This window comes from Pyrus communis, chromosome 13, assembly GCF_041283825.1.
Source record: "Pyrus communis isolate YQ-2024b chromosome 13, ASM4128382v1, whole genome shotgun sequence".
Lineage (NCBI taxonomy): Eukaryota > Viridiplantae > Streptophyta > Magnoliopsida > Rosales > Rosaceae > Pyrus > Pyrus communis.
This window is the reverse complement of record NC_142577.1, coordinates 16,152,010-16,165,440: the sequence shown is the minus strand read 5'-3', so window position 1 is coordinate 16,165,440 and position 13,431 is coordinate 16,152,010. Positions and strand designations below refer to the sequence as shown.

The 13,431-nt window shown below is 37.8% G+C and overlaps 3 protein-coding genes across 4 annotated transcripts; all 3 read left to right on the top strand.

The window, feature by feature from the left end:
* The first annotated feature begins 475 nt into the window (after positions 1–475).
* Positions 476–5,504, top strand: LOC137737279 (protein NPGR2). The gene is made up of 6 exons (XM_068476720.2): positions 476–952; positions 1,428–1,711; positions 2,434–2,686; positions 3,045–4,261; positions 4,586–4,739; positions 5,011–5,504. The coding sequence occupies exons 2-6, from the start codon at positions 1,448–1,450 to the stop codon at positions 5,325–5,327; spliced, it is 2,205 nt and encodes a 734-aa protein (XP_068332821.2). The 5' UTR covers positions 476–952; positions 1,428–1,447; the 3' UTR covers positions 5,328–5,504.
* A 418-nt stretch (positions 5,505–5,922) lies between these two features.
* Positions 5,923–9,911, top strand: LOC137737567 (GPI transamidase component Gpi16 subunit family protein). Of its 2 annotated transcripts, none has more exons than XM_068477088.2 (5): positions 5,923–6,635; positions 7,396–8,628; positions 8,842–8,991; positions 9,083–9,263; positions 9,594–9,911. In XM_068477088.2, the coding sequence occupies exons 1-5, from the start codon at positions 6,393–6,395 to the stop codon at positions 9,770–9,772; spliced, it is 1,986 nt and encodes a 661-aa protein (XP_068333189.2). In that variant the 5' UTR covers positions 5,923–6,392; the 3' UTR covers positions 9,773–9,911. The 2 variants fall into 2 exon arrangements, with proteins under 2 accessions (XP_068333189.2, XP_068333190.2); XM_068477089.2 differs by having other exon boundaries at positions 6,211–6,635; positions 7,382–8,628.
* An 806-nt stretch (positions 9,912–10,717) lies between these two features.
* LOC137737142 (large ribosomal subunit protein eL14z) lies at positions 10,718–12,734 on the top strand. Its single transcript, XM_068476533.2, has 5 exons — positions 10,718–10,853; positions 10,994–11,095; positions 12,042–12,171; positions 12,256–12,368; positions 12,543–12,734. Exons 1-5 carry the CDS (start codon positions 10,851–10,853, stop codon positions 12,597–12,599), a joined length of 405 nt encoding a protein of 134 aa, XP_068332634.2. The 5' UTR covers positions 10,718–10,850; the 3' UTR covers positions 12,600–12,734.
* The last annotated feature ends 697 nt before the right edge of the window (positions 12,735–13,431 follow it).

Here is a 13,431-nt window from a genome sequence, read left to right as displayed (position 1 = left end):
TGACTTCACCTTCACTTTTTTATCCTAGCCATTGACGTGGGTTTACAGGTTTAGCTTCACCTTTTTATCCTAGCCATTATTGCGAAATCCAATTCCAATTAAATCAAAAGTCATATTAGACGCATGGTCTTATTAATTTGGATTGAAATGACAAATTTAACTCCTCCACGTGATAGTCATGGGAGTTTATTAACGACAGAAGTTTAGGTTCGGACTTCAATTGTTAACGAACTCACTATAAGAGTTTAATCAACAATTTTTTCACTATAAGAATCACATTTTTAAAAATATCGTGTCACCGCAGACACTGAATTTTCTTTGGCCAAAGTACAAGTAGAAAATTATGGTCACAATGACAAAGAAGCAAAGAAAATCAGGTAAAAAATTTAGAATATATGAATAATAAAAAAATAAATAATTTGGCAGCCATCCTCCCCCAATATTATATAATGCAAAAGGGCAAAATGCGATTGTCGCCGGGGCCGGCAGTTGACAAAAAGATAAAAGTGAAAAATACGGGGGTTAAATTTTCAAAGTGGGCCCAGGACATTCCCTTCGAATTGCCTGGCATTTTAAAAAAAAAATTAATTAAGTATTTTTTTTAATGTAATAAAATTAATTATATAATTTTCAAGGAATTAAACGGCTGCGCAAAATCTTCCCTCTGTTCACATCTTTGAATTGAAGGGGTCAGCTTTCATAATTTAATGCATCAAACTCTGAGCAGCTCCAGAACCACAACTGTTGGCAATTTCTCAAGCAACGCACAAAAAAAGAGATTTAAAAAAAAAAAAAAAAAGAAAAGGGGCCAATTTATTTTGTTGCTTTGGATTCTTGGGGAGGAGAAGTCCAGGCGATCCCTTTCCTTTGATGAATTGGAGAGTGGGGGAAGCATGGGGAGAATGTTGATGGCTTGTGGGCTCAGCCAATGCTTTTTGCTGCCAGCCAAAAGGTGCTTTTCTTGGAAGCTGTATTTGATCTCAGCTCTTCTTTTCTCATGCTTTGATGAGTTTTTCTCACTCTTCCCACTTTTTTGTTCCAGCAATCATTGTGTTTTCTCATGCTGTGGTGTTTTTTTTTTGTGCTGAATTGAAACTTGGTCTTCATTGCGTTTTCATGTTTTATGAGCTAGTTGGATGATTAGTGTTTGCAATTTCATGGATTTTGGTGATTCTGTGAAGTGGGTTTCCGGAATAATTGCTGAATTTTCCATATGTAGGGAAAGTTTTGGAATTTTGAATTCTGGGAATTAGGATTTTTGGGGAAAAAGAAGTGTTTATAGAGTCAATGGGTGTGTTCCTGCTCATGATCTGAGAGTGTGTGACCCTAGGGAGAGCTCTGTCATGTGTGTTCATTGAAGACCTCTGATTCTTTTTTTCTTCTAATTTGTTTATGTTTATTTTTGGTTAATGTTAATGCGGAAACAGTTCGATTGGTTTGATCCGGTATGAGAACTAAGAAGTGGATGAGTAAGAGAAGATTCAGCATTAAAGGGAGGTTGGATAAAATGCTCAAGTGTATGCGTTCCGGTGAGCAATTAAGGGTAGATGAAGTCCCTCATTCGTCTGACTCCCTGGCTACTCGGGACTACTCAGCTAGTGGTGGCACTGGCCACTCGTCGCGAACGGGTGAGATAGAAACAAAGGTGGATAACAGCAATATTGAAGAAGCTGAATCGTCTCTGCGAGAGAGTGGTTATCTGAACTACGAGGTTGGTTGCATATAAATTTTGCATAGCCATTACTTCCTTGTATGGCTTTTGTTTCAACTTGTTTGTAAGTCGTTACCTATTAAGTTCAACAACTTGAACAATTTGAACTTTTTCGCTGTATGCTCGAATGGAATTAAGTTGCACATTTTGTGCAACTGCAAATGCTATGGATGACTATGTTTTGTGGTTATTTCTGCCTTTATAGTCCTGCAAATATATACCGGATCGTGTAGAAACTTATGTTGTGGGACTGTTTCTTTGGGTTTCTCCTTCTAATTGTTAATTTATTTCTGTTAGCTGTTTCTATGTGGTATACATTGGTATATAGTATATAACCTATATTAATTCATTATTTAGCAGTGAAAATAGATACCTATAAACGCATTTAGTATTTCAAGTACGTAACGCCAATTTTGACAAAATCCTGAGTGCCAATGTTTGCCGTTTGTAAAAATTGGAAGCTTGTTTGACAAATTAGTTTTGGATGATCATTGTCATGGGACACTGAAGTCAAACCAGGCTTAATTTCTTGGAGTGGAATTTGGTTAATTGTTCTATTGATAGTAGCCAACCTTTCTTTAATAGGAGATTTTTCGGATTTCCCAAAATGACTTCATATCAAATCATCTGCATGGTTACATTTGTATGATGATGCGGTTTGCTTTGAATCTTCAGTCATCTTCAAATACTTCCGAAAGCTAAGAGACCTGTGCATTTTGTAGGAAGCAAGAGCTCTATTAGGAAGGCTTGAGTATCAAAAAGGTAACACAGAAGCTGCACTTCACGTATTTGAAGGAATTGACATTGCTGGTGTGATTCCCAAGATGAAAGTCTCCATTTCTCGAAGATGTGAGACCAACAGACGTCGTTCTCAAAGCGATGCGGGCCCACCCATGTCTATGCATGCTGTTAGTTTACTCCTTGAAGCTATTTTTCTCAAAGCGAAATCGTTGCAGGGTCTAGGACGGTTTGGAGGTATCCTTCCGTCTTGTTCACTTTCCTGCCCCTGTTTCTCTTATATATGTTCAGACTTTTGCAACTTTCTTGTGTCTTATCTGTGATATGTTTTCATATCATGAGCTTTGAATGCTCACTGGATCATTTAGTTTTCTTCTACAATAATAGAACTTTATAAAGAATATAACTATAGTCAACCACACAATTACAGACGGAAATTCATGATTGTGTGTTTGATACATTAAGCTGCATATTTGGCTGCTTCTGCTACACTTTCTACCCGTACAATTATAAACATGTAAGATTATGGAGATAGTACATTATACTATTTATAATTTCTGCAGTGCTGATTTTGCTTGCTGACCTAATTTTGCAGAAGCTGCTCAATCTTGCAAACTTATTTTGGACACTGTAGAATCTGCATTACCAGATGGCTTGCCCGAAAACTTTGCTTCAGATTGTAAATTACAAGAGACTGTAGGTAAAGCTGTTGAATTACTTCCAGAATTGTGGATACTTGCTGGGGCTGCCCAAGAAGCTATCTTATCATACCGGCAGGCTCTCCTCTATCATTGGAATCTTGACATTGAACTTGCTTCAAAGATAGAAAAAGAATTTGCAGTTTTTCTCCTGTACAGTGGTTGTGATGCAAACCCCCCAAATCTCCGTTCGCAGATGGAAAGCTCCTTTGTGCCAAGAAACAATATAGAAGAGGCTATTCTGCTGTTGTTGGTTCTACTAAGGAAATTTGTTGCCGGAAGGATAGGATGGGACCCATCAATCCTCGATCATCTTTCTTTTGCCTTGTCCATTTCAGGGAAAGTGAGGGCCCTAGCCCATCAGGTTGAAGAATTGATTCCTGGAATTATGGGAAGACAAGAAAGATATTGCACTCTAGCACTTTGTTACTATGGGGAAGGTGAGGACTTGGTGGCTTTGAATCTCTTAAAAAATGTTTTAAATAATCGAGAGAACACGGACTGCATTCTGGAGTTATTACTGGCTTCAAAGATTTGCAGTGAAAATTCAGTTTGCATTGAGGATGGGACCAAATACGTGTACAAAGCACTGTCAGAGTTGGATGGAAAATGCTGCCAAATGTTGAGTATCGCAAATTGCTTACTTGGTGTTTCCCTGTCAGCTAAATCCAGATCTGTCGCTTCTGATTCTGAAAGGATTTTGAAGCAGTCTGAAGCATTACAAGCACTACAAACTGCTGATAAAATTACAAAAGAGAGATCTCCATACGTTGTGTATCATCTTTGTCTAGAACACGCTGAGCAAAGGAAGTTGGATATTGCACTTTATTATGCAAAGCAGCTATTAAAACTTGAGGCTGGTTCCAATATAAAATCATATGCTCTTTTGGCACGAATATTGTCAGCTCAAAAACGGTTCATTGATGCTGAGACTGTAATCAATGCTGCTCTAGATCAGACAGGGAAGTGGGATCAAGGAGAACTGTTGCGAACTAAAGCAAAACTGCATATTGCACAAGGCCAGCTGAAGAATGCCATAGAAACATACACCCATCTTCTGGCTGTTCTTCAAGTTTGGACTAAAAACTTTGGTGTTGAGAAGAGGCTTTTAAAGGTAAATGGTGGTAATTCATTGTGTTCCATTTCCTTTGAAGCGTACATGTTTAATGTATTTGAAAAGTGTCTTGCCGGCAAATCTTTTCTTACTTTTAGCCAAAATTTTCATTATTTCATTACACTAGTGGATCATAAACTTCATGTATTTTCAAATATAATTTGAGAATATTTCAGCATCATAATGCGTAACCATTATTTGTTATTTGAGATGCTCAAGGAATATGGTATTAAAGTTTATCTTGAGTATCCAACTAATATTCATAGAAAGCTGTTTTTTGGTAGCAAATTGTAGAATATATTATGTCTCTTTATACATTTACAGAGTAGGAGAAACCATAATAGAAGCTTGGAAATGGAGACGTGGCACGATTTAGCTAATTTATATACAAGCTTGTCCCAATGGCGGGATGCTGAGGTCTGCCTTTCAAAATCCCAGAGCATCAATCCTCATTCTGCTTCCAGATGGCACTCTACAGGTATATTGCTGTAGCTATATTCGTTTATACAAAACACTGGCATTATTTCGAGTCCTTGGGTCTTGGATTCTTATATGGATGACTTTATTACTTCCCGCTACTCATTTGTCTCCGGTAGCACAGAGTCACAATTCTAGAAGTATAATTTTGAGTCCAAAGAGAAAAAAGCCAGGGCTTGTTAATTTTGGCACTAAACTACTCAAATTTTTAGCGAAATCTTTCATCAGCCTTCACTGTGGACCTTCTTGTAAAACTTTGATTATTTTGCTAGGTTTACTCTATGAAGCCAAGGGTCTCCAGCAAGAAGCTTTGGAATCATTCAGGAAGGCATTAGATGTCGAACCTACCCACGTCCCAAGCTTGATATCCACTGCCTGTATACTCAGACAGTTCGGTGGCCAATCTCTACCAGTCGTTAGAAGCTTTCTCATGGATGCACTACGACTTGACAGAGGAAACCCTTCTGCTTGGTACAATCTGGGGCTGCTGTACAAAGCTGATGCGAGGGCATCAACGCTAGAAACAGCCGAGTGCTTTGAGGCAGCAGCTTTTCTTGAAGACCATGCGCCGATCGAACCCTTTCGATGACCACCCCGACTTGTTGCACCTTCTAAACCATGTATGATAGAATCAGAAAGTGGTTTGTAAGTTATATGTATGTATTTTGAAATGATACAAAGAGGTGAATACATTAGAATACGAAAAATGTTGAAGTATCCTTCTGTCTTGAAAATATATTGAGTTACAATCTATTAATATGTGAAATATGTTCGTTTATTTATTTATTTACCAAAACAGGATGGTAAACTTTTGGCATAATCTAAGCGTTTGTATGTGATGACATTTCTTTGAGTTGATGTGAAGATTAGATCGTAATACTAAGCATTGGTATGATGTGAAGGTTAGCGACGAATCGATTGTAACATTAAACGTTAGTTATTAACAATTTTTTATGATAAACTTGGTTCTCTAAATCTTGTGTAGTAGTTTCTTCGTCCATCCAATTTCATCTTCACCTCCCCCAAAACTGCTTCCACTTTGCTTGCACTTTCAGGCTCGCGTTTGTTGTCCTCAACCCAACTCTATACATTCGCGTTTATTTCTCCTTCCATAAAACATCTTCCCATTTACAAGAGTCAACTTTATATGAAACAAGCGTCCTTTCAATTTAATAATATAATATATAAACAAAAATTTAATGATATTGTTTCGAGAAAATACCAGGCTAATTGTGAACCAATTATATGTAAGTTTTTCCTATATACACTCGTAGCATTTCCAAATCTCTCAATCACGTGGCTTATTAATTTCTGTTCCAATTTTACTTGATTTTTTTCCAATTTCTTTTTACTAATTTGTCTCCATCATAAGTAGTATTTGAAATTTTAATTACCGGAAATATAAGGGAAATTTAGACTTATTTAAAAATTAACCATAAACCTTTTGGCTGAAAAAAAAAAAAAAAAAACAAGGGGATCCTCATGGATGATTTTCACTCCACCCCCTCTTTCTAGTTTCTATGCCTACTACCCCAATTTCCGACATATCGCTGGAAATATCGGCCGATATAGCCGATATTTTAAACACTATTTGTCGTAGCCACTCTCAACGCCGCCCACACTCCGATTCTAGCTCGCTCGCTCGCTTCTCCTCATGGCCCTTCTCCTTCTTCTCAGACCGGTCCTCTTACTCTCTCTCTTACTATCCGCCCCAATTCTCCATTCCGAAGCTGCCTCGGGATCGGTGGTCGAAGAAGAAGATTTCTCGGAGGAGTTGCTTCTGAGGCCATTGCCGGATCGAAAGGTGCTGGCCCACTTCCACTTCCGGAGCAGGGCCCCACATATTAGCTCCAATGGTCGCCACCACCATCTCTTCCCCAAAGCCATATCTCAGCTGGTAGGTCCCTTTTATTTGTTCAAAATCGCTAATTTGGGATTAGGGTGAGGCAGTAAACAGATAAAGTTTGGATCTTGTATCTGGGTTTTGTTTAATAGAGTGCTTAAGGTAGTTGATAGCTGATTAGGTGTTGTAAGTGTTGAAATTTACGTGTTTGAGCTTTTAGGATTGAGATTCAGTTTTAGGGTTTATTATAATTGGCACTCTGGAGGCATCTGCTGGTGTTTTTTTTGTGTGTTAGGTAGTGTATCTTCATGTACTTTACAAATTAACAACAATTTTGCAATGGTGGATTGTATATGGTGTTTGGAAATTAGAAACAACAAGTGTGTAACAATGACTCATGGAGGAACTGTTAGTTTTTTTGCTATCAATGTTCTGTAGTGGAATTCGCAACCCAAATATGGCATGGGCACACGATGGGTACAAGACTTGACTTTGTTTGCATACCAGTTAATCGTCACTCTGCATTTGGGAAGGTTTTGGGTACTTGATTCTCTTAGGTTAAACCAGATTGCAACCGACATTTTAAATGTTCGCTATCATGCATTCTTCTGCTTCTGCTTGTCCAGTATATAATGCATCCGAGATCCTGACAAGTGACAACCCCTCGACCCTTTTTTTTTAACATTCTTCTAAGTGTTACTGCTTGCACAACCCAACTGTCCACTTGTCTCCAATATTTTTCTATGAATTTATGAAAATTTTCTGTAGTATCATGAACTACTAAATAACTTGTGGGGTAGTGTTGGTTGGACAGGTTAAGAAGTTTCACGTTAAGGAAATGGAATTATCCTTCACACAAGGCCGATGGAATTATGATCGCTGGGGTGGGTTTGATCCCGTAGCAAGTGACAATGCCAAGCCTCCTGGAGTTGAGTTGTGGGCTGTTTTTGATGTCTCTCATGACCAGGTGGATGATTCTTGGAAGAATTTAACTCATGCTCTCTCAGGTCTCTTTTGTGCATCAATCAACTTCCTGGAATCGTCTACAACATATTCTGCCCCTGAATGGGGATATCGCCCAGCGGCAGGCAGTCTGAGGTATGGTACATTGCCTCGTGAGGCTGTTTGTACTGAGAACCTAACTCCCTGGCTCAAGCTCCTTCCTTGTAGAGATAAAGCTGGGCTTTCTGCATTAATGGATAGACCGTCTATCTACAAGGGATTTTATCATTCACAACGGTTGTGGTTGGCCTCAAGTGAAATCGAATCAGAGGGGGTAGTTTCAGGAATTTTTCTTCAGCAAACACTCACAGTTGTTGTAGAACCCAATAGTCAGAGAACTGCTATGACTTATTCCCATGAAACAAAATTGCAACCAAGCTGGTCCTTGACTTCAATTTTTGGGAGGAAGGTCATTGGAAGATGTATGCTTGCTAAATCTTCCACCGTATACGTTCAGCTTGATAGGGGACTAGTTGCTCAACTGGATTATTTGCAGAAAGAAAATGAGATATCTAGTCCTAATGAATCTGTCTTTGAGTTGTCTGTTGAGCCAGACAATGTCTTAAAAGAACTGAATGGCTTTGAAAAGAAGAGTCCATCTGTTTTATATGAATTTTCTATCGAGAATTACACCGAATCTAGGCCATTTGATTTAGGCCTAACTTGGAAGCGTCCTCTAGTTTGGTCATGTCAGAAAGCACCATTACACGCTAGTAGGTTCTTGATGGGAAGTGGGAATGAAAGGGGTGCTATCGCAATATCCTTGAGATCTACAGGAGTGAGTGATTGGTTGTTGGGTACTGATACGAGTGAAGGCAGCTGCAAATTGGAAGTCAAAGTTTTCCAGGTTGTGCCGTGGTATATTAAGGTTTATTATCATACACTGCAAGTGTTTGTTGATGAAGAGCTTCAAGCAGTTTCAGATGTCGTTGAAAAGATGCGCGTTTCACCTTCTGTAGACAAGGTGTCACCTGGGTTGATGGAGATGGTCCTGAAATTCCCTTGTGGAATGAAATCAGCTGCTATAACCTTGGATTTTGATAAGGTAATTTCTTTTTCTTTGATCTATAGCTATGTGAAAATTCCTCTATTTGCTAAACTTTGCGTAAGCTCGTGCAAAACAATGGCTGACTAAAGCGTTGGTGATAGGAACTTCAGTATCATATTTTTTGCTCAGAACACACACTGAAGTTTGAATGTACACTTAATTTCATCTGTACTTGTTGATTTTCTTATGACTGTTATAATATCTATGTAGGGCTTTTTGCATATTGATGAATATCCGCCAGATGCCAATCAAGGATTTGATATTCCATCAGCCATAATAAGCTTTCCCAACTTCCACACAAGCATGCAATTTTTTAAAGATGAATCTGTGGATAAGTCCTCCATCTTATCCAGATTCCAGGTATTCTATCTGACATATTGTTCTTTAGTACATATTTCAATTCATGGATTTTTATACCTATTTTTCACTCTAATTATTATTTTTTCTTCAGGAAAAGAGCACTGTTCTGGCATACACAGAAGTATTGCTTGTACCCCTGACAACACCCGATTTTAGCATGCCTTACAATGTTATCACAATTACGTGCACCGTCTGTGCTTTGTATTTTGGTGCTTTGCTCAATGTGCTTCGAAGGCGTGTTGGCGAGGAGGAAAGACTTGCAAAGGGCAAAGGTTAGATTGTTTGTGGCGTAATATTGATTGGCAATTTCATGGATATACAACACGAGTATTAATTTAGAACACCGCATAAGTTGCAGATGTTGAAACATATCGATTATCTTATACAAAATGCCTTAGGTTATATGTTCCCAAATGTAATTTGGTTTTTTTTCGGATTTTCATAATGCATCTATTTGGGTTTATTTACGGTCAGGAACAGAGTTTCATGTGGCTGGTAGTCTGCTTTTAGTTCAGTCTGGATTCCGTACGCCCTCTAGGATTGAAGTATTTCTCCATGTACTTGTTACTCTTTCATGAACAGCTTCTGATGTTTGCTTGCAGATGCCAATAAACCTGGTCGGCTCCTTCAGCTGCGATCTAGGTTGTTTGCCAAGCTTAGAGGAAAACAGTACGAGCCACCTCAGCCATCCCCCACTTCATCGTCCTTCATCAGTCGGAAACTGATACTTTTTACCCTTGTGGCTGGGATTGGTGTCTATTGGCAAGTTTATGTTGAATGATGATGATGTCCACTTGTTCTTCATTACAATTATATTTCAAATATTTTTGTATTTTTAGGATTTAGGGTTTAGGGAAGAGCTCGAATTGAGATTGAAAATTTGACAATTTGCAAGAAATTGAGTTATAATTTGGAAACAATTTATGCGCACGGACATAACAGTAAGAATCAAGCATATGTGTATATGGAACAAACTAGAAACAAAAGAGTCCCAGTTAAATATGTACTGCTCGGCTTGGGCTGCTGGTCGGGCTGAATATGGCCCACCAACTGTCTTGGCAATGTTGCATGGGGTGGGGTGGTTTTCCGCCCAAAGAGGGGATTCTAGCCTGTCGGCTTGGCAAGCGATGGGTGCATGGGTGATTTCCTTTGGAGTGGAGATTTTAGTTAAGTCACATACCGAGTTGGTCATAATAATTTGATATTAAGCTTGTCGACCTCCTTTCTATAAGCTGGACAACCTACCGCATCTAACTAAAAAAAAAAGAAAAAAAAAAAGGAACACGCATGTGGGCTAACATCCTAGTGAATAAGGTATTAAGTGTCTCTCAATGCGTCATGAGTTTGAAACTTAATTTTTTTTAAAAATTAATATAATAGTTTCAAATTCTCTCAATTTGACTAATACTAATAATATTAAAAAAAAAAAAAATTTAATGCTTCAAATATAGATTAACGTATTAACTTAAGGTTATATTTCTCGATTTGGCCAATTTTTTAAATTTATTTTAAAGATGATATTTGAGAAAATAATAAACTGTTTAAATTGGTTAAAACTTGAAATACCATGTGACGTATGCTGCAAAAATTATCTAAAGCTTATTTGAGGTAACTCGACTGAGCCTCACTCAAATTTGATAATTCTAATTCACCTTTTATTAAACAACCAAAATAATAATAATAATAAAAAATAAATAAAGAAATAAAGAAATGAAAAATCCAAGTTCACCCTAAATAACAATAACAAAACCCTAAAGCCCCGACCTTGGCTGCATTTGTTCGTCTCCGCTCCGCCTCCTCGACCGCTACCGCTGCTACTACGACTACCACTACCAGAGCTCTCACACCAGAAGCAGAAAATGGTGAGCTATCTCTTCTCCTCCACTCTAATCCACACACCCATTGGATTTCCTTCTCTGTATACTCTTTTAATACGACTTCGTTTCGTTCTTCTTGTTTGATCTCACCCTGTTTTGTTTTGTTTTTGTTGTTGTTTGGACAGCCTTTCAAGAGGTACGTCGAGATCGGAAGGGTGGCTCTCGTCAACTACGGAGAGGAGTACGGGAAGCTCGTCGTCATCGTCGATGTCCTTGACCAGAACAGGGTACCCTTCTCCTTCATTTTTTCCATTTTTTATTTTTATTTTTGAACTTTATTGAATTTTATTCTTTGGTTGTAAAGTTGGAATTTTCTGCTGCATTCTGTTTTTAGCGTAGAAAATTTGAGGGGAAATAGAAGGGCATTTTTTGGGACTTCATTTGGGTAGAGTTGGAAGCTTCAGTGCTACATATTTATGCTTTTTCCTCAAGTATTTTGGAGCTAGTAAGCAGATTTTGAGCTCTATGAACTGCGTTGTTATTATTGTTTTTGGAATCTCGGACTGGAGATTTACGACCAACGCAACCACTCCCTAAACAATAAGGTCACTTACTGTGTTGTTTGAGTTGTATTTAGATATATAAATGAGAACAAATCAACTAATATATTAAAGAAGGGGTTTTGGATTGAAATAACGAAAATTTATAATTTGTGCTTCGCCATTGTGTTTTTTATGCGTACTCCCTTGGATGCATGTTGGGATGTCTCTTGATTTTTAGAAGAGTCTAATAACTATTTTGCTGAATGGGACTAGGTACGATGGGAATGTTAAATAATTATAATTTGAATATACTGAAATCTGTTTCATCTATTAGAAGGGTTAAGTTCTAGCTTCTCATACAACTTCTCCTCTGGCCCATGGATTTTGTTAGTTTCGTACTTGCTAGTGAGAAAATTTTAAGATCTAAACTTTTCGTTTGAGTGCAGATTATAACATGATTACCAATCCAATCTGACCCGAATTTTGTTGGGTTGTATAGCTTGTATTTATTTGGTGTGATAAATCACAACGGTAGAATTTTGAATTGGAGTTGATTGGGCTCCAATCAGAACCAAATCGATATCTGCCCATCTGTAATTGTATGATGGTGGTCTTGTCATATCTTCAATGTATTTGTTATGTTTTTTTTGCATTGACATCAGCGTTTTGATCCTCTGGTAATTCTCTGTAGGCTCTGGTTGATGCCCCTGATATGGTGAGGTCCCAAATGAATTTCAAGAGACTTTCTCTCACTGACATCAAAATCGACATCAAGAGGGTCCCCAAGAAGAAGGAACTGCTTGCTGCCATGGAGGCCGCTGGTAAGCTCAACTCGTAAAAAGTAACAGTCTTTTTTATTTTTTATGTCATAGTTTTATTCTAAATAGTTGTATACGTGTTGGCAGATGTGAAGAAGAAGTGGGAGAACAGTTCGTGGGGTAGAAAACTGATTGTTCAGAAGAGAAGGGCGGCTCTTAATGACTTTGATCGGTTCAAGCTCATGCTGGCTAAGATTAAGGTTGGTTGTTTTGCCATAAACAAATACAAAGTTTTAAACCATGTACTCCTTTCTTTAAAAGCGCCTTGTTTCCTTACGAGGCATAGTTTGGAATGTTTGTAGACGGTCACTATGATTTTGTTCATCTTTGACATGTTGAACTCTGTCGTGCTAATCCCTTTTCCTCGTTTGCAGAAAGCTGGGCTTGTCAGGAATGAGCTTGCGAAACTGAAGAAGCAGAGTGCAGCTTAGGCAATATTTTTAGTTTACAATTTTATCGTGGATTTTGTTTTCGAAACTGTATCGGATCAATTTTAGATTTTCAGATTTTTTTTCCATTTCTAATATCATTGACACTATGGTTTGATAGATCTTCAGTTTCTTGTATTGATGACTTGTGTTGTAATATGGTGGTTCTGCGCCTACAAGTACCCCAACCAAAAGTTAGTATCAGTTGTGACCCCGTCTAAAATTGGGTTCTTCACAAATGTATTTAGTACTCGCTATACATGGGAGTTGAACTTGAGAATTGCAATAACTCTGATTGGGAAATGAAATGATAACCGCACATCACTTTTGATCTCCTATACACTCTTGTTTAATCCTATTTGTTGGTTCTGTTTGATTTATGCAATCCGATGGCTAAAAAGAAAAACGGATGTGTGCGAGGCTAAAAATGATATGAAATCAATTTTCTTTTGGTTTTTGAGTTTTTCACGTTTGCTAAATTTTGGGTATTAGAATCGATTGAATTCCTGCCTATCCATGAGTTTACTAATACATGTGGACATCAAAAAAGTGGGTTTCCTCGTAAAATCCGCAGTTCAATGTATGAAAATCTAGTTGATTTTGTTCTCCACTACTAATATTTAGCATTAATCATAGAGAGAAAATAAGGAGTCTCCCCTAGGAGTTCCTAGATGAATCCTTATCTTAAGAGGTGGATAGGGAGCATAATAATAATAATTATTATTATTATTATTATTTTTTTTGAAATCCTCTTTGAATTCTAGTTAGAAGTTCATTTAGAGAGCTCATTAGAGATTATCTTACTTCCTATATGCTCAAGTTACCCTATTTTTTT